Raw genomic sequence first — 25,359 nt, forward strand, 5'->3', positions numbered from 1 at the left:
ACCTGGGACCGGGCTATAAGAGGAGACGACAGACGACCTGGGACCGGGCTATAAGAGGAGACGACAGACGACCTGGGACCGGGCTATAAGAGGAGACGACAGACGACCTGGGACCGGGCTATAAGAGGAGACGACAGACGACCTGGGACCGGGCTATAAGAGGAGACGACAGACGACCTGGGACCGGGCTATAAGAGACGACAGACGACCTGGGACCGGGCTATAAGAGGAGACGACAGACGACCTGGGGCCGGGCTATAAGAGGAGACGACAGACGACCTGGGGCCGGGCTATAAGAGGAGACGACAGACGACCTGGGGCCGGGCTATAGGAGGAGACGACAGACCTGGGACCGGGCTATAGGAGGAGACGACAGACCTGGGACCGGGCTATAAGAGGAGACGACAGACCTGGGACCGGGCTATAGGAGGAGACGACAGACCTGGGACCGGGCTACAGGAGGAGACGACAGACCTGGGACCGGGCTATGAATTATATTGCTGATACTAAATAGTAACACAAAACCCATCAAGACAAAAATAAAGTAAAAAAAATAATAAAAATAGTAGAGAGATGAAAGTATAGAGTCATGAAAGACTGACCGCACATCGTTGTCTGAGGCCGTTGTGGGAGTGGTTGTTCTCTGGTGAACTACCACTAGGGGGAGACAGAGCACATTCAGTAAGAAAATACTCAAACTGCAAATCAGGCACTGTGCACATGCATCTGCTACTAATAAACAAGAGCTTTGACAAAAGAAAGACACCGGAAGCTTAGACAGGCAGACCAATTCTGATCTTTTACCAACTAAATTGGTCTTTTGATCAATCAGATCAGCTCTGAAAAATATCTGATGTGATTGGTGCAAAGACCAACTGCTGGAAGAAAAATCAGAATTGGGCTGCCTGTCTAAATGCAGCCTAAATTAACATTTCATACGTCGCATGCTTCAATTCAGGCAGGAAAAGTGTTCTCTCACTTCCTGGACTAGCTTGGTTCATGTAAGATTTAAGGTCTCTTACCTCGAGCTACTTCCTGTCTGTGACATCGTCGCCACATGACTTCCTGTTTTGGCCGTTGTAATCTTCAGTAAACTGGAAGGAGATGTTTAGAAATCAGATATGAAATGGAAAGATGGTTGTTTCCATATAAAGTTGTCTACAACTGCCATTTCGTTCACCGTTTGAAATTGGGAAATACTCACACCATAAGTCCATCACCAAACACAAGTTGACTAGCAGCTGGTTCTTAATAGATTAGTTGTTACAATGACCTTAAAAAATATATTAACTTTAATTGGGGTGGGATTTTATTTGTTATATTTTGTTGTACCAACTCTGTTGATTGTCCTGTTTAAAAACAAAAACACTGATCACAGCTTTTTAAAGGATATGGGTTTGTGTCCAGCCTTAACAGCTTCCATTGTAGAAAGGATCTCTCCCCACCCTCTGACCCGTCTGCTGCTACTGGGTCCTCTCTCCCTCCCCACCCGCTGTCTCTGGCCCATCTGCTGCTACTGGGTCCTCTCTCCCCACCCGCTGTCTCTGACCCGTCTGCTGCTACTGGGTCCTCTCTCCCCCTCTCTCCCTCCCCACCCGCTGTCTCTGACCCGTCTGCTGCTACTGGGTCCTCTCTCCCTCCTCACCCGTTGTCTCTGACCCGTCTGCTGCTACTGGGTCCTCTCTCCCTCCTCACCCGTTGTCTCTGACCCGTCTGCTGCTACTGGGTCCTCTCTCCCTCCTCACCCGTTGTCTCTGACCCGTCTGCTGCTACTGGGTCCTCTCTCCCTCCTCACCCGTTGTCTCTGACCCGTCTGCTGCTACTGGGTCCTCTCTCCCTCCTCACCCGTTGTCTCTGGCCCGTCTGCTGCTACTGGGTCCTCTCTCCCTCCCCACCAGTTGTCTCTGACCCGTCTGCTGCTACTGGGTCCTCTCTCCCTACCCACCAGTTGTCTCTGACCCGTCTGCTGCTACTGGGTCCTCTCTCCCTACCCACCCGTTGTCTCTGACCCGTCTGCTGCTACTGGGTCCTCTCTCTCTCCTCACCCGTTATCTCTGGCCGTGTGGTCTCTCTGCTGATGGATTCTCTCTCTCTCCTGCCAGATGAGCAGAGTACCTGGTCTCCTCCTCTCCTCCAGGGTGGGACTGGAGGGGGACGGGTGCGACAGCCCCCCTCCTACCTCCACACTGACAGTGGACCTGGGGGGGGAGAGACAGAGAGAGAGAAGGATATGGAGAAAGAGGGTGAGCGTATAGAAAAGCACAGTGAAAGAGGGGTGGAAGGTAGGAAAAAGGTCTAAATATAAAAAAGGGGAGTGTTGACTGAACAAACACCAAATACTGTGTGATGTCATATCGCGTGATGTCATATCGTTAAGCATCAACATGGCATCCTATTCAGGTGAAAGCTGGCCAGCGGTTGGTTGTAGTGGCTTGATGTCACATAAGTGTCAAATGGCCTTTTCCTCACTGTCCCAGGACTCCACCCCATAAGCCAGCGTTTCCCCAAACTCACACCAAGGGTTGCACGTTTTAGTTTTTCCTCCCCCTAACACCACTCAGCTGATTCAGATACTCATCATCAAGCTTTGATTATTTGGAGTCAGCTGTGTAGATCTAGGGGCAAACACCAGAACCTGCACCACTTGGTGTCCCCAGGACAGAGTTTGGGAAACCCCTGCCAAAACCCTTCAATCCACTGCAGCCAACACAACAACCACAGACGGGTATGATTAATGGAGACGTCAGAACGCCATCTTTAACTACAGATACCAAAATACGTTATATTGAGATAGAGGTGTTAACACATTGCAACTTCTTGACTGTATTTAATTTAAAAAATATATATAAAATGTACTCGAATGGAGGTCAAAACCTGATTTATAACCAAAGATTCCAAAATAAATTACTGTAAAACCATTTGATTGATTTCAAAACTCTTGAAAAAAAATTAAATATGTAATATTGAGATAGAGAGGGGTTAACTAATACATTGCAACTTCTTTATTTAAGATGTCAAAAACGTAATAAAAAAATAATATATAAATGGCAAATATTTGATGGCAAGTGCTTCCGATTGGCTGGGGGGGGGGGGGGGGGGGGGGTGTTCCTCTGGTTGGGTCAGTCACTGGTGTTAGTAATGGGAACCACAGTCTGTTGACTTTTCCCAGCTCCTCAAACAGTCCCTGAGAGAGGCTGACCTTGTAAAACAAGGCAGGGAGAGAGTGTGATCAAAAGACTATCTGTCCTCTGTCCTCCTTTTCAATCTGAAAACACTGACGGGCGGTTGCTGTGTATGAGACTGTGTACACATAGCCAGCCCAGTCAAACTGTTGCAGGAACACAGTCGAAAAGAAAATTGGCACCGACACACACATACATCACGATCACACACCCTTGTTGTTACATAGCTGAGAGTGAGGTATCCTTGTGCAGTATCAATGGTCTGTGTGTGTGTGTGTGTGTGTGTGTGTGTGTGTGTGTGTGTGTGTGTGTGTGTGTGTGTGTGTGTGTGTGTGTGTGTGTGTGTGTCATAGGAGGCTGGTGAGGGTAGGACAGCTCATAATAAAATCCGGAACGGCATGAAACACCTGGAAACCATGTGTTTGATGTTGCTGATATGATTCCACTGATTCCACTCCAGTCATTACCACGAGCCTGTCCTCCCCAATTAAGGTGCCACCAACCTCCTGTGCGTGCGTGTCTCACCTGCTTCTAGAAGAGTCTTGTGTTTGGGGTGGTGGTGACGATTCCTCTGCGTTCTCCTGCGAACGCCACCATGTCGTTGTTAGATACACACATCTGCTCTTCATAAGATGTTTATAAAAACACACGTAAAATAAATACTTTATAAGCGTTCATAAAGGTGTCCTCCTAACCTGCGGGGGTGCTGTGAGGGGGGGAGTGGGACGATTCGTCCTGCAGTCTTCTTTCTCCTCGGTGACGCTGCGGTCTATGAAATCCACCTGCTTGGCCTCCCCAGTCACTGTGAAAACCAAGAGAGGAAAGAGGAGGTGTGGGGAGAGATATTACAGACTGTCAAATAACATTAGAGAATGTCTGAGGATATGACCAAGATTTAGAAGAACAAAGCGCTGTCTGTCTCTATTCCTGTTTTGTTACAATAAGCATGTCCCTTTCCTCAGTGAGTGTGCTTATGGGGAGGCAGGTAGCCTAGTGGTTAGAGCCTTGGGCCAGTAACCGAAAAGGTTGCTGGATCGAATCCCCGAGTTGACAAGGTAAATGTCTGTCGCTCTGCCCCTGAGCAAGGCAGTTAACCCACTGTTCCCCCGGGCCCTGAGCAAGGCAGTTAACCCACTGTTCCCCCGGGCCCTGAGCAAGGCAGTTAACCCACTGTTCCCCCGGGCCCTGAGCAAGGCAGTTAACCCACTGTTCCCCCGGGCCCTGAGCAAGGCAGTTAACCCACTGTTCCCCCGGGCCCTGAGCAAGGCAGTTAACCCACTGTTCCCCCGGGCCCTGAGCAAGGCAGTTAACCCACTGTTCCCCCGGGCCCTGAGCAAGGCAGTTAACCCACTGTTCCCCCGGGCCCTGAGCAAGGCAGTTAACCCACTGTTCCCCCGGGCCCTGAGCAAGGCAGTTAACCCACTGTTCCCCCGGGCCCTGAGCAAGGCAGTTAACCCACTGTTCCCCCGGGCCCTGAGCAAGGCAGTTAACCCACTGTTCCCCCGGGCCCTGAGCAAGGCAGTTAACCCACTGTTCCCCCGGGCCCTGAGCAAGGCAGTTAACCCACTGTTCCCCGGGCCCTGAGCAAGGCAGTTAACCCACTGTTCCCCGGGTGCTGAAGACGTGGACGTCGATTAAGTCAGCCCCTCCCCCACCGCACCTCTCTGATTCAGAGGGGTTGGGTTAAATGCGGAAGACACATTTCAGTTGAAGACATTTCAGTTGTACAATACATTTGTCATGGTTTTGAAGGGTGTATCAATGCTGTGAATCTTGATTAGAGGACATTAATCATTAGATAGCACCACTAGATAGCATCACTAGGAGACTAGTCAGAAATAAAACCCATTGATTCTCCAGTGACTGTATTTTAGCCCATTTTCCCCCAGACACAGATTTTAAATGGAGAATCTCCATTCAGAACGCTTTGCAGTCCAGGAGTAATAGCTACATCTGTGTCTGAGAAGGTGGCCCGTAATGTCTAAATGGTTGTAAGGGGTTAGTGCTTGGCTGGAATAAAAGCCTGCATCTCTGCCCAGACCAGGGTGTGTGACTAACTGATGTTATAATGTGTGATAGTTTAAAGGGAGTTAGTTAGAGCCCACTGCTCACCCGTGTCTGGGGTCTCTGTGAGGGAAGAGTCGTCCTCCACCTCTTCCTCCAGGTTCCTCTGGTCTCTGGTGAGCTCAGCAATACGCAGGGACCGCTCCGAGAAGTCATCTGCAGACTGGAGACACAGATAGGGAAGGAGAAAGTGGGAAAAGTAGGTCTGACACATTTGACCTTTTGTAAGGTTTAAGACATTTGTAAGAAAACGTCTACTTGATTTAGGGCAATCATTACGACAGATGGTAGTACCACTGTTCTTCACACAATGTAGACACACACACACACAAATAATTGCAAGATAGTAACACCACAAATTAACTCTGTTTTGGTTGTCTCACCTCGTTCCCAGACCATCTCTTGCTGCCGCTGTCCACACTGTTGAAGCCAGAGTCCAAACCTCCATACTGACCTGAGAACAGCTCATGGTCCGACAGACTGCCGGGAGACACACACACACAAACACACACATCAGTATTCAGCACACACTCCACACACTGGTGCTGCGTGGGTTGACTCAAAACCCACAGTCCCCGTGGTTATATCCGTGGGTGGCGTGCGGTTTGAATAAAAAAAACAGAATGCATTATAAAATCCATAAATGTATAACACTTGTGCAATTCATATCCACAGTAAATACAGTGAGGTTTTTCCCTTCGTTATCTGTATCTGACATTGCTGTTTAAGCCTAAGCTTTAGGGCTGCCTGAAACCTGGCATAGTGGACTTCTGTTTCTCAACAGTGCTGCAAGCGAAAGACAAAGTAGGAGATTACAGCCTCATAGCTGGACAACGAGTACTTTGATTTTCCAGACTTTGTTACGTTATAGACTATTTCTTTTCTAAGCCGATCTTATTATTTTTTTTTTTTCATTCAATGTTTTATTTAATTTATATGCAGGTAAAAAGGCTATTAGCCACCACAGGCAGTCGGCCTCGTTTCGCATTGTTTATTTTGGTTTCAGCAGAACCACAGGCTCAATAAGCCTTTTCAAATGAATAGCCCTAGATGCTCAAGAAAAACGTAATTGTTCAATACATTATTCAAGGGTAGTAGCCTAATTGTACAGTGTATTTTCATAAAAGCATACGCAATATGTCAGTTCAGATTTATTGTTTGACATTTTTTGTTCAGAAAAAACATTTAGCTACTGTTCGCAATAGGCATATATACTCAATAAAATATACTCAATAATATATACTCAATAAAATATTGAAGAAAAATGTCATTGTTCAGTAAATGTTCAAGAGGAAAAGGGAACTGTGTGGTACATGTTCTATATTTGTTGGCGAGGGTCGGGTACGGTACTTTACTATGGGCGAGGGTCGGGTACGGTACTTTACTATGGGCGAGGGTCGGGTACGGTACTTTACTATGGGCGAGGGTCGGGTACGGTACTTTACTATGGGCGAGGGTTAGGCTAATATTATTTCTTATATTGACTCAGCGGCTGTACAAGCCGGTAGGTCTCGGTAGTCAGCGGCTGTACAAGCCGGTAGGTCTCGGTAGTCAGCGGCTGTACAAGCCGGTAGGTCTCGGTAGTCAGCGGCTGTACAAGCCGGTAGGTCTCGGTAGTCAGCGGCTGTACAAGCCGGTAGGTCTCGGTAGTCAGCGGCTGTACAAGCCGGTAGGTCTCGGTAGTCAGCGGCTGTACAAGCCGGTAGGTCTCGGTAGTCAGCGGCTGTACAAGCCGGTAGGTCTCGGTAGTCAGCGGCTGTACAAGCCGGTACTGATCTGTTATTATTCATTGACCTATTTTTTCTCCATGTGATTCCTCTGCTGTCTCCCTTCCTCCTCTCATCATGTAATTAACTGTTACATTAAAAAGGTACCAAAGTAAAGATTATTAGATCAACTCTATATCCTCTCCTCCTCCTCTCACCAACTATTAAACCCTGTAGGTCTCAGGGCTCTCTGCCCTCCATCTCCTCTCTCACTCTCCTCCTCCTCTCACCAGCTATTAAACCCTGTAGGTCTCAGGGCTCTCTGCCCTCTCCTACTCTCCACTCTCCACCTCCTCCTCCTCCTCTCACCAGCTATTAAATCCTGTAGGTCTCAGGGCTCTCTCCAGCTCCTCCTGGCTCCTCTTGCAGGCCACAATGTTGAGGAACTTGAAGATGTGGTACTTCCCCTTAGAGCAGATCTGGGCAGGCGGTTGCTGCAGGGGGTTGTTGTCCAAGACTATGGTCTGGAGTTGACGCAGGTGGCGGTAACACACGGGCACGTGGGAGATGTGGTTACAGGAGACGTCTAACCGGACCAGGGGTAACTCGGACAACTCTGAGAGGTAGAGAGAGAGAGGTAGAGAGAGACGTAGAGAGGTAGAGAGAGAGGTGGTGGGTTTAGTATCGAGATGATATCTAATCATCATGGAAATGACTATCTTGGGAAATAATAAAATGCACTTTTGTCAATATCAATTCAATGTTTTGATAGCCTTGAGGGGGAGGGGCTTTTATTTAAACTATGATTTTATTCAATTCAAATAAAGGCCCGAATGATCTTTTGTCAAACCGTGTTGACTGAAATGGAGATGCTACAGTGGTTGTAACCTATGTTATGTTATTTTGAGAAGCTGGAGGTCGGAGAAGAGCTCAAGACAGGATTAGTGTGTGGAGGGATGCTATGAGGCCAGAGCTATCCTGGTAAAAGTACAGATCATACGGTCACAGGCAGCTGGCTTGTTTTCGCTGGGGGATTTCACTGCTGTTTGTTTACAAGTACTGTATGGTTTTGTTTGGGGTAAAATGATCTGGTAATAGTACTTAAGACCTATATCTCTGAGGTAGCCTGGTCTGTTTGACAACAGGGTCAGAGAAGAGACATTAGGGTTAGTAGAGTGTCAACATCTGGGTTAGAAACAGTTGGACTTAAGCCTAATTTATACACTATTCACACAAAAGTACGTGGACACCCCTTTAAAAATGAGTGGATTCGGCTATTTCAGCCCCACCCGTTGCTGACAGGTGTATAAAAATCGAGCACATCGCCATGCAATCTCCATAGACAAACAGTGGCAGTAGAATGGCCCTTACTGAAGAGCTCAGTGACATTCAACGTAGCACCGTCACAGGATGCCACCTTTCCAACAAGTCAGCGGGTCAAATTTCTGCCCTGTTAGAGCTGCCCCCGGTCAACTGGAAGTGCTGTTATTGTGAAGTGAAAAACGTCTAGTAGCAACAACGGCTCAACCGCGAAGTGGTAGGCCACACGAGGTCACAGAACGGGATCGCCGAGTGCTGAAGCGTGTAAAAATGATCTGTCCTCGGTTGCAACACTCAGTACCGAGTTCCAAACTGCCTCTGGAAGCAACGTCAGCACAAGAACTGTTCGTCGGGAGATTCATGAAATGGGTTCCCATGGCACTACAGCATACAATGTCATTCTAGATGATTCTGTGCTACCAACTTTGTGGCAACAGTTTGGAGAAGGCCCTTTCCTGTTTCAGCATGACAATGCCCCCGTGCACAAAGCGAGATCGGTTTGGAAGAACTTGACTGGCCTGCACAGAGCCCTGAATTCAACCCCATCGAACAACAGGCCTAAATCACCCAACATCAGTGTCCGACCTCACTAATACTCATGTGGCTGAATGGAAGCAAGTCCCTGCAGCAATGTTCAGTCATCTAGTGGAAAGCCTTCCCAGAAGAGTGGAGGCTGTTATAGCAGCAATGTTCAGTCATCTAGTGGAAAGCCTTCCCAGAAGAGTGGAGGCTGTTATAGCAGCAATGTTCAGTCATCTAGTGGAAAGCCTTCCCAGAAGAGTGGAGGCTGTTATAGCAGCAATGTTCAGTCATCTAGTGGAAAGCCTTCCCAGAAGAGTGGAGGCTGTTATAGCAGCAATGTTCAGTCATCTAGTGGAAAGCCTTCCCAGAAGAGTGGAGGCTGTTATAGCAGCAAAAAGGGGGGTGGGGACAAACTCCATATTAATGCCCATGATTTTAGAATGAGATGTTTGACGAGCAGGTGTCGAGATAGACCACGTGACCAAAAGTATCATGTGCAGTACGCAACACAACATAGCGGCACCATAATCACCATTTTGCATGGTTGTGTAGCCAAAATATGCAGATGTGTACAGTTCCACAATTCGACAAGTAAATAGGATCGCTATTTTGCTTTTGGGCTCCTGCATTGCGTGGTACGGTATAAATGAGGCTTTATATAGGGAAGAACAGATGACAGTCTCATTGGTGCATTACAGACAGGTCCAGGATCTAGTGCTAGGGTCAATAATAAGATTAGGTACCAAAGTAGCTTAGTGGTATAGAGGGATAAAGCTATAGAGGGCAGGGACACGTTGACACACAGAGTCGGGGTAACAACCCCTAGTGCGGTCGAGGGTAAACTGCAGCCAAATTGCTTTAGAAATAAAATTTAAAAATACAGATTATAATTTTGGGATAATATACAAACATTTTTGATAAGTATAAATTAGAAAAATGACATTTTATAGAGTAAATGTATTATTGGTTTCTTATCATTTTGATAAGAGATTAATTGAAGGTTATTTGTTGATGTAACAATGTACAGTTTGTAAAGGGATAATCCATGAATTCCTATGATTAATAAACGTTAAACACTAATATTGTGAAAACAATATTTCCTGTGAACAAGGTTGTTGGTAGCGACACGCTGAAATTGTTGTGGAGCTCTTTTGTTGCTCAAGTCAACTAGAAAACCCACGATGCAATGTTCTCCCTCTGGGATAGCTGGCTAGCTAGCTACACACAATAATACCAAAGTCAATATCAGCATGTGAAGTAGCTAGTTAGCGGTAAACAAACTGCCCTATCCATTTAGGAATCTCTCACAGAGTTCGAACTTTCAGTTCACCTCTGTCCAGAGCGATGCAGAGTACGTTGCTATGACAACAGCAGCCCTTTCCCAGACACACAGGGCGCATTGCGAGATAGTACTTAATAATTTTGTACGCTGTTTAGATTGACCACGTCTAAGCTAAATATATATTTTGTCATGACGATATAAACATTTTTAAAAACGGATGGATGTGTTCTATACAAGTACGGCCATAACATCTATTGGCTGATGTGGAGATCTGGACTGGAGGTAACCGTTTTAAAAAGCTTTATGAAATGTGATCGTGTATTACCCCTCATCTCCAGTGACGAGAACCATGTGGCTATGACGCGTTCCTTCAGGATTTCCTGATTTCACTGACGGACCACTTAGAAGTGAAATCACGGCGGGGAGAATTGTTATTTTACCCACTGAGAGACGATCGGCTTCTCACCAAATTGATATGAGTTATGATTTTTTTTTCTTTCTGGGGGGTGGACTATCCCTTTAAGATCGTGTCATTCGAGTAGGGGGTGGGATCGCGAGAAATTTGAGAAAAACACAGACCTGCTGAAAAAGTTTGAATACCACTGGTATATTAAGGTGTACGTAGGGGTCAAAGGTCAGGTGTGTGTGTGTGTGTGTCTCTCTCACCCTCTGGCAGCGTGGTGAGCTGGTTCCGCCTCAAGTTGAGGTCTCTCAGACACTCCAACTGACCCAACTCCACAGGCAAACACTGCAGGCCATTACAACTCACATCCTACAGGACAGAGGAAAACCAATTCATCAAAAGTTACTAACGGCAACCCAGGCCTTGGCTATACCCCAAAGACTATGCAAGAAAGAAGGTAAAGAGAAAGAACGTGAGAGAGAAGGTAAAGGGAAAAGGGGCGATAGGTCAGAGGGGAGATGCAGTATGTTAGAAATGTGGGTGGGGGGGGGGGGGACAGACAGGACTGAGGCAGCCAGTGAGGGTAGAGACAGGAAAGATAGCCAGCCAGGACAACGAGAGAGAGGAAGACAGCGAGAGAGAGGAAGACAGACAGGACTTATAAGATGAAGAGCGAGACAGACAGGACTGAGCCAGCCAGTGAGGGTAGAGAGAGGAAAGATAGACGACAGGACAGAGAGAAGAGGGGAACAGATAGAGAACCTAAAGTAAACATGACCAGAGTAACAGACTGTAAGAGATAACTAGAGCAGAGAGAGAGACATGGTGACAGATACCTGGAGAAAAGACAGCCCTGTGCAGTGGGCAGTGGGCAACCTGAGGCAGTGGGTCAGTGGGCAACCTGAGGCAGTGGGCAACCTGAGGCAGTGGGCAACCTGAGGCAGTGGGGAAGTGGGCAACCTGAGGCAGTGGGGAAGTGGGCAACCTGAGGCAGTGGGGAAGTGGGTCAGTGGGTAACCTGAGGCAGTGGGTACACTGAGGCAGTGGGTCAGTGGGTAACCTGAGGCAGTGGGTCAGTGGGTAACCTGAGGCAGTGGGGAAGTGGGTAACCTGAGGCAGTGGGTAACCTGAGGCAGTGGGTAACCTGAGGCAGTGGGTAACCTGAGGCAGTGGGTAACCTGAGGCAGTGGGTAACCTGGGGAAGTGGGTAACCTGAGGCAGTGGGGAAGTGGGCAACCTGAGGCAGTGGGGAAGTGGGCAACCTGAGGCAGTGGGGAAGTGGGCAACCTGAGGCAGTGGGGAAGTGGGCAACCTGAGGCAGTGGGGAAGTGGGCAACCTGAGGCAGTGGGGAAGTGGGCAACCTGAGGCAGTGGGGAAGTGGGCAACCTGAGGCAGTGGGGAAGTGGGCAACCTGAGGCAGTGGGGAAGTGGGCAACCTGAGGCAGTGGGGAAGTGGGCAACCTGAGGCAGTGGGGAAGTGGGCAACCTGAGGCAGTGGGGAAGTGGGCAACCTGAGGCAGTGGGGAAGTGGGTAACCTGAGGCAGTGGGGAAGTGGGTAACCTGAGGCAGTGGGTAACCTGAGGCAGTGGGCAGCCTGAGGCAGTGGGCAGCCTGAGGCAGTGGGCAGCCTGAGGCAGTGGGCAGCCTGAGGCAGTGGGCAGCCTGAGGCAGTGGGCAGCCTGAGGCAGTGGGTCAGAGGGCAACCTGAGGCAGTGGGTCAGAGGGCAACCTGAGGCAGTGGGTCAGAGGGCAACCTGAGGCAGTGGGCAACCTGAGGTGTGGGTGTGTATTACTACGTACCAGCTGTCGGAGGTGTGTGAGGGTATGTATGGAGGTGGGCAGGGCCGACAGCTTGTTGTTGCTGACGATCAGGACTCTCAGGAGGGGGAGCTGACACATCGAGGGGGGCAGGCTGGAGAGGAGGTTACGGCTGCAAGGACGGACACACACAGAACAATTATGAATAGCAATACACGGACGTGCAGGCAACTGAAGGAGTGCAAGGAAGAGGGATGTTACCTGAGGTTGAGGTAGGTGAGAGCCTGTAGGTGACAGAGGTCGGGGGTGAGGGAGCGAACACAGTTGTGGTACAAGCTGAGCGTCTCCAAGGAGATGAACTGGCACAGCTCCTCTGGCAGCTCGCACAGACGGTTCTTAGAAAGGTCTGAAACAAGAAGGACCAATCACAGTCAATAACACTGGTATAAATCGACAACGGCAACCAATCACAGTCAGTAATATTGCCATGAGAAACAAAAAAGGACCAATCACACATCAATGATACTGACATGAGACATAAAGGATCAATTAATTGAACGGCTCGTCAGACCAGCACACAGCAACACACACACACACGCAGCAACACACACACACGCTTCTTGGGCATTGCCAGCAGTCATAGTTTGATATTTTGGATTCTTCATCAGCAATATGAATGCATCTGAACCAGAGTAGTGAAAAACCTTTCCCTTTTCAAAGCATTGGCCAAACATGAACAAAAGAGCTTAGAAGACGCTGAGATTCCACTGACAGATCCTGGCAGACAGGACTCCACCAAGGCCGTGTGTCCATTTGGGGGCACAGACACAATCTAGGCTTTTCCAAATATAGGCCGAATAGCCTGCTTCGCAGCTGCAGCACCTTGCTGAATGAATGGATGGATGGATGGATGGATGGATGGATGGATGGATGGAAGCCCCGGTCAACTGTCTCTCAACATTCTCCTTCCCTCTATCCTACTCTCATCCAAGTCCTCTCCCTTTTCCTCTCTCCAGCATTTGTGTCTCCTTTTCGCACCATCAGTCTCCCAGTAAAATCCTACTTGGGTAAAATTAGAAAAGTATTTGGTTTTAAATATACTTAAATATCAAAAGTAAAAGTAATTTCTAAAATATACTTCAGTATCAAAAAAAAAAAGTCATTTCAAATTCCTTAAATTAACGCAAACCAGACAGCACAGTGGTCTAGGTAAATGTTTATTTTTATGGCTAGCCAGGGGCACACTCCAACACTCAGACATCACTTACAAACGAAGCATGTGTTTAGTGAGTCCACCAGATCAGAGACAGTAAAGGATGTTCTCTTGATACATGCGTGTGAATTAGACCATTTTCCTGTCCTGCTAAGCATTCAAAATGTAATGAGTACCTTTGGGTGTCAGGGAAAATGCATGGAGTAGAAACTACATACATTGTCTTCAGGAATGTAGTGAAGTAAAAGTTGCCAAAAATATAAATAGTGAGGTAAAGTACAGATACTTCCTAAAAAAACTACTTAAGTAGTACTTTGAAGTATTTTTACACCACTGATAAAAAGGGGTTTCATTATGCTCACCAAAATAACAGTTTCACATGCTCCACTAAAATGGACGCCAACATTCCAGCGGAACCCACAAGCCTGACTGTGTGTGTGTGTCTGTGTGTGTGTGTCTGTGTGTGTGTGTCTGTGTCTTGTGATTCACCCAGTAGCTGATGGCACTAGGGGTTAGCCTATATGAGTATGTGTAGTACACTGTGTGTATACATGTCCATACAATAGCTATGCAAGTGGGTGTGAGACCTTACAATGGCTCTTAGGAGTATCTCCTGCCTATATACACTACCGTTCAAAAGAATGTCTACACTGTATTTCTGATCAATTTGATGTTATTTTAAATGGACAAAAAAAAAAAGTGCTTTTCTTTCAAAAACAAGGACATTTCTAAGTAACCCTAAACTTTTGAAAGGTAGTGTATATACAACAACGTTAACAGTCAAAAGTTGACACCTACTCATTCCAGAGTTCTTCTTTATTTTTACTATTTTCTACATTGTAGAATAATAATGAAGACATCAAACTATGATAACATATGGAATCATGTGGTAACCAACACACACAAAAAAAAAGTTAAACAAATCAATATATGTTATATTTGAGATTCTTCAAAGTAGCCAACCTTTGCCTTGATGACAGCTTTGCACACTCTTGGCATTCTCTCAAGCCACTTAACAGGTGTGTCTTCTAAAAAAAGTTAATTTGTGGATTTTCCTTCCTTCTTAATACGTTTGAGCCAATCAGTTGTGTTGTGACAAGGTAGGGGTGGTATACAGAAGATGGTATTTTACCAAAAAGGGCCAAGTCCATATTATGGCAAGAACAGCTCAAATAAGAAAAGAGAAACGACATTCCATCATTACTTTAAGACATGAAGGTCAGTCAATCGGAAAATTTTAAGGTTTCTTCAAGTGCAGTCGCCAAAACCATCAAGCACTATGATGAAACTGGCTCTCATGAGAACCGCCACTGGAAAGGAAGACCAAGAGTTACCTCTGCTGCAGAGGATAAGTTCATTAGAGTTACCTGCACCTCAGATTGCAGGCCAAATACATAATTCAGAGTTCAAGTAACAGACACATCTCAACATCAACTGTTCAGAGGAGACTGCGTGAATCAAACATTCATGGTCAAATTGCTGCAAAGAAACCACTACCATAGGACACCAATAAGAAGAAGAGACTTGCTTGGGCCCAGAAACATGAGCAACGGACATTAGACCGGTGGAAATCTGTCCTTTGGTCTGAGGAGTTCAAATTTGAGATATTTGGATCCAACTGCCGTGTCTTTGTGAGACGCAGAGTAGGTGAATGGATGATCTCTGCATGTGTGGTTCCCACCGTGAAGCATGGAGGAGGAGGTGTGATGGGGTGGGGGTGCTTTGCTGATGACACCGTTGGTGATGTATTTAGATTTCAAGGCACATTTAACCAACATGGCTACCACAGCATTCTATAGCGACACCCCATCCTACCTGGTTTGTGCTTATTGGGACTACCATTTGTTTTTCAACAGGATAATGACCCAAAACACACCTCCAGGCTGTGTAAGGGCTATTTGACCAAGAAGGAGAGTGATGGAGTGCTGCATCAGATGACCTGGCCTTCACAATCCCCCGACCTCAACCAAATTGAGATGGTTTGGGATGAGTTGGACCGCAGAGTAAAGGAAAAGCTGCCAACAAGTGCTCATCATATGATAACTTCTTCGAGACTGTTGGAAAATCATTCCAGGTGAAGCTGGTTGAGAGAATGCCAAGTGTGCAAAAGTGTCAAGGCAAAGGGTGCCTACTTTGAAGAATCTAAAAATCTATTTTGATTTGTTTAACACTTTTCTAGTTACTACATCATTCCATATGTGTTACTTCATAGTTTGTCTTTCTACAATGTATAAAATAGTGACAATAAAGAAAAAGCCTTGAATGAGTAGGTGTGTCCAAACTTTTAAACTGGTACTGTATATACAGTCGCTATGCTGAGAGCGCTCCCTTTCTGTCTCCATTGTCTTACTGCTAGAGTGGGGCTGGGTGAACAATGGAGGGGGGAATGGAGTGTTGATCCTGTGTGCTCGGAGACCCTGCACTCTCCCCTGAAGAAACCCCTCCTCCCATCTTCTACCCCCCCCCGTCCTCTATTCCCCTCCCCCCTTCTCACTCCTCTCCCCTCCAAGTCCTATTCCCGGCCGGACCGACCGACACTCCGCTCTCACACTCCAGAGCTTTTGTCCTGCTGTTTGATTTGGCAAAGAAGTGTTTCGGAACAAACTCACTCACAACCCCTATACACTTCTCCCTCCCTCCCACACACACACATTGTCCAAGTCCCACTCAAAACTGAGGCCTCCCATCTGTAGCCGAGATGTCCGAGGCAGTTTTAGGCCTTTCCCCAGCCCAATTGCGATAACGAACAACTGACACAGCTGCTATCTAACGACCGTACACGTGGGAAAAGCTTCATTTTTTGAGGAATTGGAGCTGGCTGTGCTGACAGCGGGTATTGAAATGTCCTGCGTCCGGCTGGCATTCCAGAGCAGAGCTGGAGAGAGGAGGCGGCCAACTAGCCGAGGCAACACAGTAGAAATAAGCCCAAGTCATTTGTAATAACAGGGTTCCATGGAGACCAGAGAATTCAATTATTGAGTTTAAAAAAATGGGAGTCGCTACTCGCCAACATGACCAATCAAAAAAATCTGTCTGCTCAAAGCTAGAGGACTTAGCAGATCGGCGGTACAGACTTCAGACAACTTCTGTCCCAACAGTTGTGGCTACACATTAATATGACCCTAACCGTCAAAAAAGGTGAAACTCAAATAAAAATGTATTTGTCACATGCGTCAAATACAACAGCTTACTGTGAAATGCTTTCACAGACATCTACTTCCTCTAGGATGAACACAAGCCTCAAGACTCATCTGAAGGTAGCCCGGTACCAGTTTACGTGGAAGTACTTTAGTTCCCATGAAAAAAATGTTTTTAAAAAGGGGTAATAAAAAATAAAAATAAAATATATATATATATATACACACACCACACACATAGTGCATTCTGAAAGAATTCAGACCCATTGACTTACTATTCTGAAATGGATTAAATAAAACAAAATTCCTCAATCTACACACAATACCCCATAATGACAAAGTGAAAGCAGGTTTTTAAATTGTTTTGCAAATGTATAAAAATAAAAGATATATATATATACACATTATTTACATAAGTATTCAGACCCTTTGCTACAATACTCGAAATTGAGCTCAGGTGCATCCTGTTTCCATTGATCATCCTTGAGATGTTTACTCAACTTGGAGTCCACCTGTTGTAAATTCAATTGATTGGACATGATTTGGAAAGGCACACACCTGTCTATAAAAGGTCCCACAGTTGACAGTGCATGTTGGAGCAAAAACCAAGCGAAGGAATTGTCCGTAGCGCTCCGAGACATGATTGTGTCAAGCCACAGACCTGGGGAAGGGTACCAAAACATTTCTGCAGAATTGAAGGTCCAAGAACACAGTGGCCTCCATCATTCTTAAATGGAAGAAATTTGGAACCACTAAGACTCTCCTAGAGCTGGCCGCCCAGCCAAACGGAGAGGAAAGGCCTTGGTCAGGGAGGTGACCAAGAACCCAAATGGTCTCTCTGACAAAGCTCCAGAGTTCCTCTGCGGAGATGGGAGAACCTTCCAGAAAGACGACCATCTCTGCAGCACTCCACCAATCAGGCCTTTATGGTAGAGTGGCCAGACCGAAGCAACTCAGTAAAAAAGGCACATGACAGCCCGCTTGGAGGACTCTCAGACCATGAGAAACAAGATTCTCTGGTCTGATGAAACCAAGATTGAACTCTTTGGCCTGAATGTCAAGCGTCACATCTAGAAGAAACTTGGCACCATCCCTACGGTGAAGCATGGTGGTGGACGCATCATTCTGTGGGGATGTTTTTCAGCAGCAGGGACTGGGAGACTAGTCAGGATCAAGGGAAAGATGAACAGAGCAAAGTACAGAGAGATCCTTGATGAAAACCTGCTCCAGAGCCCTCAGGATCTCAGACTGGTGTGAAGGTTCACCTTCCAACAGGACAATGACCCTAAGTACACAGCCAAGAAAACGCAGGAGTGGCTTCGGGACAAGTCTCTGAATGTCCTTGTGGCCCATCCAGAGCCCGGACTTGAACCCGATCTAACATCTCTGGAAAAACCTGAAAATAGAGGTGCAGCGACACTGCCCATCCCACCTGAGAGAGCTTGAGAGGATCTACAGAGAAGAATGGGAGAAACTCCCCAAATACAGGTGTTCCCAAGCTTGTAGCATCATACCCAAGAAGACTCAACGCTTTAATCGCTGCCAAAAGTGCTTCAACAAAGGTCTGATTAAAGGGTCTGAAAACTGATGTAAATGTGATATTTCAGTTATGTATTTTTAATACATTCACAAAAATATGTAAAAACCTGTTTTGAGGATTTTTGTTCATTTAAATCAATTTTAGAACAAGGCTGTAATGTAGCAAAATGTGTTAAAAGTCAATGGGTCTGAATAGTTTCTGAATGCACCGTATACATCCTGAATGCACCGTATACATCCTGAATGCACCGTATACATCCTGAATGCACCGTATACATCCTGAACTTTCTTATTATTTCAGTTATAGGACAGACATGAAAAAACAAACTTTATTTTTATTAAAAATGTTTTACTATCCGTTGTTCCATTAATGAATATATAATGCAATGTGTTTTTATGGGCTAATAGAAGTTACAATGGAAGTAAGGGCAAATTCAATGTTATCAAATATTTTGTATATATATATATATATTATTATTTTTGTAGATACTTAAAGGTCCTAAAATTCTTAAATCAAATGATCCTTGGAATGACCTTCTTAAAACAATTCCATGTCAGCGTAGTAGAAACACAGCCTTGGGCCCTTTGTTTGTTTTTTATATATATATATATATATATATATATATATATATATATATATATATATATATATACACATACACATACACATACACACACACACACACACACACACACACACATAACCAGACCAATCTATAGGCACTTTAAAAAGCTCAGCTTGACCTTGCATGACCCCATACTGCGTAACCATGGTGATGAAGCAGATATTGTGATGACTCAACACCAAGGTCACATATGACTGGCCCTCAAACCCCCTAACAGACTGGGGGGGGGGGGGGGAAATCAACCTGACAGATCAGCTAGGTTGGCTCAAAACATTTTCGCTCGCTCTGAAACCAAAAAAAACATTCACACAGCAGCACGTCTAGACCATCCACAACGCTAATTCAATTACACAGCCTTGTTAAACAACAGTCCAAGTCTAACTGTTATTTCTAAACTATTAGTTTACAATGTGTTCATAATTAGAAAAACGAATTATAGGTGGACGGGTGTAACAAAAAAAAAAACAAGGGGACTGAAATCACTCATGTCTCTGAGAGGCGTTGACCTCCTGACCCCCTAGCAGTCAAAACGTGGGCACTAAAAAAAGGGTGCAAACCTTTATGGAAAATCAGCCTTGGTACTGATATGATGAACACCTAATGCATGAGGTAAGAGGGGGGCCTTGTCTGTGTCACCTCACCACACAAAGACCAGACCCCGTCTCATATTACACCACTGACTACAAGCCAGAGAGAGATGAGGGAGTTACGTAGCCAGTCAAGTTACTGGACCAAAACGACCTCATGTTCAAATGTGAACAGTAGCGGCTTCATTGAAATGACTGGATAACGGAAAAAGATGCAGGCCAGCACATGAATAGAAGGAACATGACTATTCTTCATTCATGTGACAATTAGGCTTGGGAGGTAAACCATACACAGTGATTTGGGAAAGTATTCAGACCCCTTCACATTTGGTTACGCTACAGCCTTATCCTAAAATTTATTAAAATTCATTTATTTAGCTCAAAATACACCATAATGACATCACAATACCCATAATGACATCACAATACCCCATAATGACAAATGAAAAACAAGTTAAGAACTTTTTGCTAATTTATACATTTACATAAGTATTCAGACCTTTTGTTATGAGACTTGAAATTTAGCTCAGGTGCACCCGGTTTCCATTAATCATCCTTGAGATGTTTCTACAACTTGATTGGAGTCCACCTGTGGTACATTCAATTGGTTGGACAAGATTTGAAAAGGCACACACCTGTCTATATAAGGTCCAACAGCTGACAGTACATGTCAGAGTAAAAACCAAGCGAAGGAATTGTCCGTAGCGCTCCAAAACAGGATTGTGTCGAGGCACAGATCTGGGGAAAGGTACAAAAAAGTTTTTAAAAAAGGTCTGCAGCGTCACAGGTCCCCAAGAACACCGTGGCCTCCATAATTCTTAAATGGAAGAAGTTTGGAACCACCAAGACTGTTCCTAGAGCTGGCCGCCCAGCCAGGAGAGAAGGGCCTTGGTCAGGGAGGTGAACAAGAACCCAATGGTCACTCTGACAGAGCTCCAGAGTTCCTCTGTGGAGATAGATGCCCTTCTGGAAGCTTTTCCCATCTCGGCAGCACTCCACCAATCAGGCCTTTATGGTAGAGTGGCCAGATGGAAGCCACTCAGTAAAAAGCACATGACAGCCCGCTTGGACTCCCAGAACATGAGAAACAAGATTCTCTGGTCTGATAAAAAGATAGAACTCTTTGGCCTGAATGCCAAGCGTCACGTCTGAGGTCTCCCATCTGTAGCGTCATAACCAAGAAGACTTGAGGCTGTAATCGCTGCCAAAGGTGCTTCAACAAAGTACTGAGTAAAAGGTCTGAAAACATATGTAAATGTGATCCGTTTTTAATCATTAATACATTTGCAATATTTTCTAAAAACCTGTTTTTGCTTTGTCATTATGGGGTATTGTGATGTCATTATGGGGTATTGTGTGTAGATTGAGGGGGGAAAACGATTTAATAAATTCTGGAACAAGGCTGTAACGTAACAAAAATGACGAAAAAGTCAAGGGGTCTGAATACTTTCCGAATGCCCTGTATACATACCGGGGGTATTTGAAAATAAGATGGTTTTTCAGTAATCAATACCGTTGAAACCATTTATTTTAAGTTGAATAAATTAGAATATTTGTAACTACTTTAAGTAACAAAAAGTTTAGACATCCATATATGTTTACAATGTGTGTGCGTGTGTTCAATGATTCAAACTAATTGACCAACATCGGTTCCATTATATTTTGTTTGTGTTTCTCATGCGCAGTTTCTCTAGAGACAAATCAGATAAAGCCCAAACTGTGAAATGTAGTAGGGAGTTGTAGTTTCTCTAGAGATAAATCAGATCCAGCCCATGTAATAAACACAACTGAAATATTTTGTTAAAGTAAATTAATGTGAATAAATGATGGTTAATAAGTGATAAGCAGTAATGGACAGTAACTACCATCATGGGACTTGTATTAATGGTTTAAGTCTGTGTTGTTACAGCATTCAACCCACAATGCATAGTGCATTTAAATGGTTAAAATAAACCTCCACCCAAAACCGTGATTTTTTTTTATAACCGAAACCAAAATCGACCTTAAAAAAATAACAAGTGCATGTTTCTCTGTCTTTGCATGCGCATCAGTGTCGGATTGAAGTAGGTGAGTGTGAGTGTGAGTGTGTGTGTGTGTGTGTGTGTGTGTGTGTGTGAGAGAGAGAGTGTTTCTCTGTCCGTGTCCATGATTAAAAGAGAAACAGTGTCGAAGTCCAAATACGTCAGAAGTGATTTACTCTCGATCCCACAGCCAAGAAACTTCACACAATCCGCTCACCCCTCAACACCACACTGAAATCCAAGGAAAGAGGGAACCGGGGCCTCTTTGTGTGTGTGTGTGTGTGTGTCAGAGAGATAATTACTTACGCCCACACATATCAGGTAGTGAATCATCCCGGGGTAGAGAGAGAGGGAGGGATGAAGTGAATGAATAACAGAGGGGAGATAATACCAGAGTGAGGACATGGACAAAGGGAGTGAAAGAGCACCCCAAAATATATATATATACATCAGAAGAAAAAAAACCTGAACAGAGATGGAGTGAGTGAGAAAGAAAGAGAGAGAGAGAGAAAGAAAGAGAGAGTGAGAAAGACTCAACTAAAAAGACAGTCAAATCACGACAGGCTTAAATCCTTCAGGGCCGGGACTCAACGTGCCGTTGCTCAAGTCCCCGTCTTACGTCTCTGCCAGAAACACTTGAAAAGTACAAGGAGACGAGTGTAGCTACGACAGCTGCTTACAGCCTACTTCTACGGGATTCAGGGTACTTCTGTGTGGCCAAGACAAAACGTGTGCACAAATAGCCCATGCATAGTAGGCCAATTCCCATGTGTGTGTTATTCCCAATACTCATAATGAATGTGTGACTGCAATTCTGAAAAACAAAGAGCCTTTTGTGGGCCTGTGTGTGAAAACAAAGACAGGCCTAGGGCTTTTTCTCTCTATTGGACTGACCCCTAATAACGAAAGTACAGTAGGTGCTTTCGTCTGAACTAACGTTACACAAAGCAACAATGATTCCATCCAGACTAGCTTCCTCATTTCAGGAGGACTGTCATCTGATCTGCTGCTCTGGTGTTTACCTTATGTGTCAAAACGTTGCTAATGGCAATATCAGTCTTCAGAAACCTGCCAACCACTGATGCGGCGGAAGTACCAAACAGGACGTAGCAACCTCGTTACAGCGGTGAGAGAGAGACGGCATGAAGAGAGAGTTACGTACAGACACAGAGTGTGTTTATGCACAGACATGTGTAAACAGGGTCCAGATACCAGCCCTGCAGGTGAGAGTGAACACCATTTAGACTGTAGCTCTACAATCTAACACCACCACAGGAGCTGTAGCAGTGAGTGACTCTCTCTACCTGTGTGTTCACATGTAGCCTATACTGCATGTGTGTGCAAACACTCGTGTGTGTGTGTGAGTAGATACGTGTGCGCTGCAAGTGCATGCATCTAATTCGATACCACCTCTGCAGAAAGGCAGGCTTGAGGGGGGGGGGGGGGGTGGAAGAGTGGCAGGCTTGGGGGGGGGGGGGGGGGGGGGGGGGGGGGGGGGGGGGGGAAAGAGTGGCAGGCTTGGGGGGGGGGGGGGGGGGGGAAAGAGTGGCAGGCTTGGGGGGGGGGGGGGGGGGGGGGAAAGAGTGGCAGGCTTGGGGGGGGGGGGGGGGGGAAAGAGTGGCAGGCTTGGGGGGGAGGGGGGGAAAGAGTGGCAGGCTTGGGGGGGAGGGGGGGAAAGAGTGGCAGGCTTGGGGGGGAGGGGGGAAAGAGTGGCAGGCTTGGGGGGGGGGGGGGGAAAGAGTGGCAGGCTTGGGGGGGGGGGGGGAAGTGGCAGGCTTGGGGGGGGGGGGAGAGTGGCAGGCTGGGGGGGGGGAGAGTGGCAGGCTGGGGGGGGGGAGAGTGGCAGGCTTGGGGGGGGGGGAGAGTGGCAGGCTTGGGGGGGGGGGAGAGTGGCAGGCTTGGGGGGGGGGAGAGTGGCAGGCTAGGGGGGGGGGGGAGAGTGGCAGGCTAGGGGGGGGGGAGAGTGGCAGGCTAGGGGGGGGGGAGAGTGGCAGGCTAGGGGGGGGGGGAGAGTGGCAGGCTAGGGGGGGGGGGAGAGTGGCAGGCTAGGGGGGGGGGGAGAGTGGCAGGCTAGGGGGGGGGGGAGAGTGGCAGGCTAGGGGGGGGGGGAGAGTGGCAGGCTAGGGGGGGGGGGAGAGTGGCAGGCTAGGGGGGGGGGGAGAGTGGCAGGCTAGGGGGGGGGGGAGAGTGGCAGGCTAGGGGGGGGGAGAGTGGCAGGCTAGGGGGGGGAGAGTGGCAGGCTAGGGGGGGGAGAGTGGCAGGCTAGGGGGGGGAGAGTGGCAGGCTAGGGGGGGGAGAGTGGCAGGCTAGGGGGGGAGAGTGGCAGGCTAGGGGGGGGAGAGTGGCAGGCTAGGGGGGGGAGAGTGGCAGGCTAGGGGGGGGGAGAGTGGCAGGCTAGGGGGGGGAGAGTGGCAGGCTAGGGGGGGGAGAGTGGCAGGCTAGGGGGGGGGAGAGTGGCAGGCTAGGGGGGGGAGAGTGGCAGGCTAGGGGGGGGAGAGTGGCAGGCTAGGGGGGGGAGAGTGGCAGGCTAGGGGGGGGGAGAGTGGCAGGCTAGGGGGGGGAGAGTGGCAGGCTAGGGGGGGGAGAGTGGCAGGCTAGGGGGGGGAGAGTGGCAGGCTAGGGGGGGGAGAGTGGCAGGCTAGGGGGGGGAGAGTGGCAGGCTAGGGGGGGGGAGAGTGGCAGGCTAGGGGGGGGGGAGAGTGGCAGGCTAGGGGGGGGGGGAGAGTGGCAGGCTAGGGGGGGGGGAGAGTGGCAGGCTAGGGGGGGGGGAGAGTGGCAGGCTAGGGGGGGGGGGAGAGTGGCAGGCTAGGGGGGGGGGAGAGTGGCAGGCTAGGGGGGGGGGGAGAGTGGCAGGCTAGGGGGGGGGGAGAGTGGCAGGCTAGGGGGGGGGGAGAGTGGCAGGCTAGGGGGGGGGGGAGAGTGGCAGGCTAGGGGGGGGGGGAGAGTGGCAGGCTAGGGGGGGGGGGAGAGTGGCAGGCTAGGGGGGGGGGAGAGTGGCAGGCTAGGGGGGGGGGGAGAGTGGCAGGCTAGGGGGGGGGGAGAGTGGCAGGCTAGGGGGGGGGGAGAGTGGCAGGCTAGGGGGGGGGGAGAGTGGCAGGCTAGGGGGGGGGGGAGAGTGGCAGGCTAGGGGGGGGGGGGAGAGTGGCAGGCTAGGGGGGGGGGGAGAGTGGCAGGCTAGGGGGGGGGGGAGAGTGGCAGGCTAGGGGGGGGGGGAGAGTGGCAGGCTAGGGGGGGGGGGAGAGTGGCAGGCTAGGGGGGGGGGGAGAGTGGCAGGCTAGGGGGGGGGGGAGAGTGGCAGGCTAGGGGGGGGGGGAGAGTGGCAGGCTAGGGGGGGGGGGAGAGTGGCAGGCTAGGGGGGGGGGGAGAGTGGCAGGCTAGGGGGGGGGGAGAGTGGCAGGCTAGGGGGGGGGGAGAGTGGCAGGCTAGGGGGGGGGGAGAGTGGCAGGCTAGGGGGGGGGGAGAGTGGCAGGCTAGGGGGGGGGGAGAGTGGCAGGCTAGGGGGGGGGGAGAGTGGCAGGCTAGGGGGGGGGGAGAGTGGCAGGCTAGGGGGGGGGGAGAGTGGCAGGCTAGGGGGGGGGGGAGAGTGGCAGGCTAGGGGGGGGGAGAGTGGCAGGCTAGGGGGGGGGAGAGTGGCAGGCTAGGGGGGGGGAGAGTGGCAGGCTAGGGGGGGGGGAGAGTGGCAGGCTAGGGGGGGGGGAGAGTGGCAGGCTAGGGGGGGGGGGGGAGAGTGGCAGGCTAGGGGGGGGGGGAGAGTGGCAGGCTAGGGGGGGGGGGAGAGTGGCAGGCTAGGGGGGGGAGAGTGGCAGGCTAGGGGGGGGGGGGAGAGTGGCAGGCTAGGGGGGGGGGGAGAGTGGCAGGCTAGGGGGGGGGGAGAGTGGCAGGCTAGGGGGGGAGAGTGGCAGGCTAGGGGGGGAGAGTGGCAGGCTAGGGGGGGAGAGTGGCAGGCTAGGGGGGGGAGAGTGGCAGGCTAGGGGGGGGAGAGTGGCAGGCTAGGGGG

General features: G+C 48.5%; 1 protein-coding gene across 2 annotated transcripts in view; it reads right to left on the reverse strand.

The window, feature by feature from the left end:
* lrch4 (leucine-rich repeats and calponin homology (CH) domain containing 4) overlaps positions 1-25,359 on the reverse strand; it is a 55,570-nt gene that overhangs the window by 9,943 nt on the left and 20,268 nt on the right. For both annotated transcript variants that reach the window (XM_038995831.1, XM_038995830.1), the window contains exons 2-12: positions 12,501-12,645; positions 12,282-12,411; positions 10,743-10,848; positions 7,322-7,568; positions 5,630-5,726; positions 5,295-5,409; positions 3,878-3,984; positions 3,708-3,763; positions 2,046-2,198; positions 1,023-1,094; positions 603-657 (exon numbers count right to left, since the gene is read on the reverse strand). In XM_038995831.1, the coding sequence (XP_038851759.1) occupies positions 603-657; positions 1,023-1,094; positions 2,046-2,198; positions 3,708-3,763; positions 3,878-3,984; positions 5,295-5,409; positions 5,630-5,726; positions 7,322-7,568; positions 10,743-10,848; positions 12,282-12,411; positions 12,501-12,645 (1,283 nt within the window). The remainder of the gene's footprint in view (positions 1-602; positions 658-1,022; positions 1,095-2,045; positions 2,199-3,707; positions 3,764-3,877; positions 3,985-5,294; positions 5,410-5,629; positions 5,727-7,321; positions 7,569-10,742; positions 10,849-12,281; positions 12,412-12,500; positions 12,646-25,359) is intronic.

This window comes from Salvelinus namaycush, chromosome 6, assembly GCF_016432855.1.
Source record: "Salvelinus namaycush isolate Seneca chromosome 6, SaNama_1.0, whole genome shotgun sequence".
Taxonomy (NCBI): domain Eukaryota; kingdom Metazoa; phylum Chordata; class Actinopteri; order Salmoniformes; family Salmonidae; genus Salvelinus; species Salvelinus namaycush.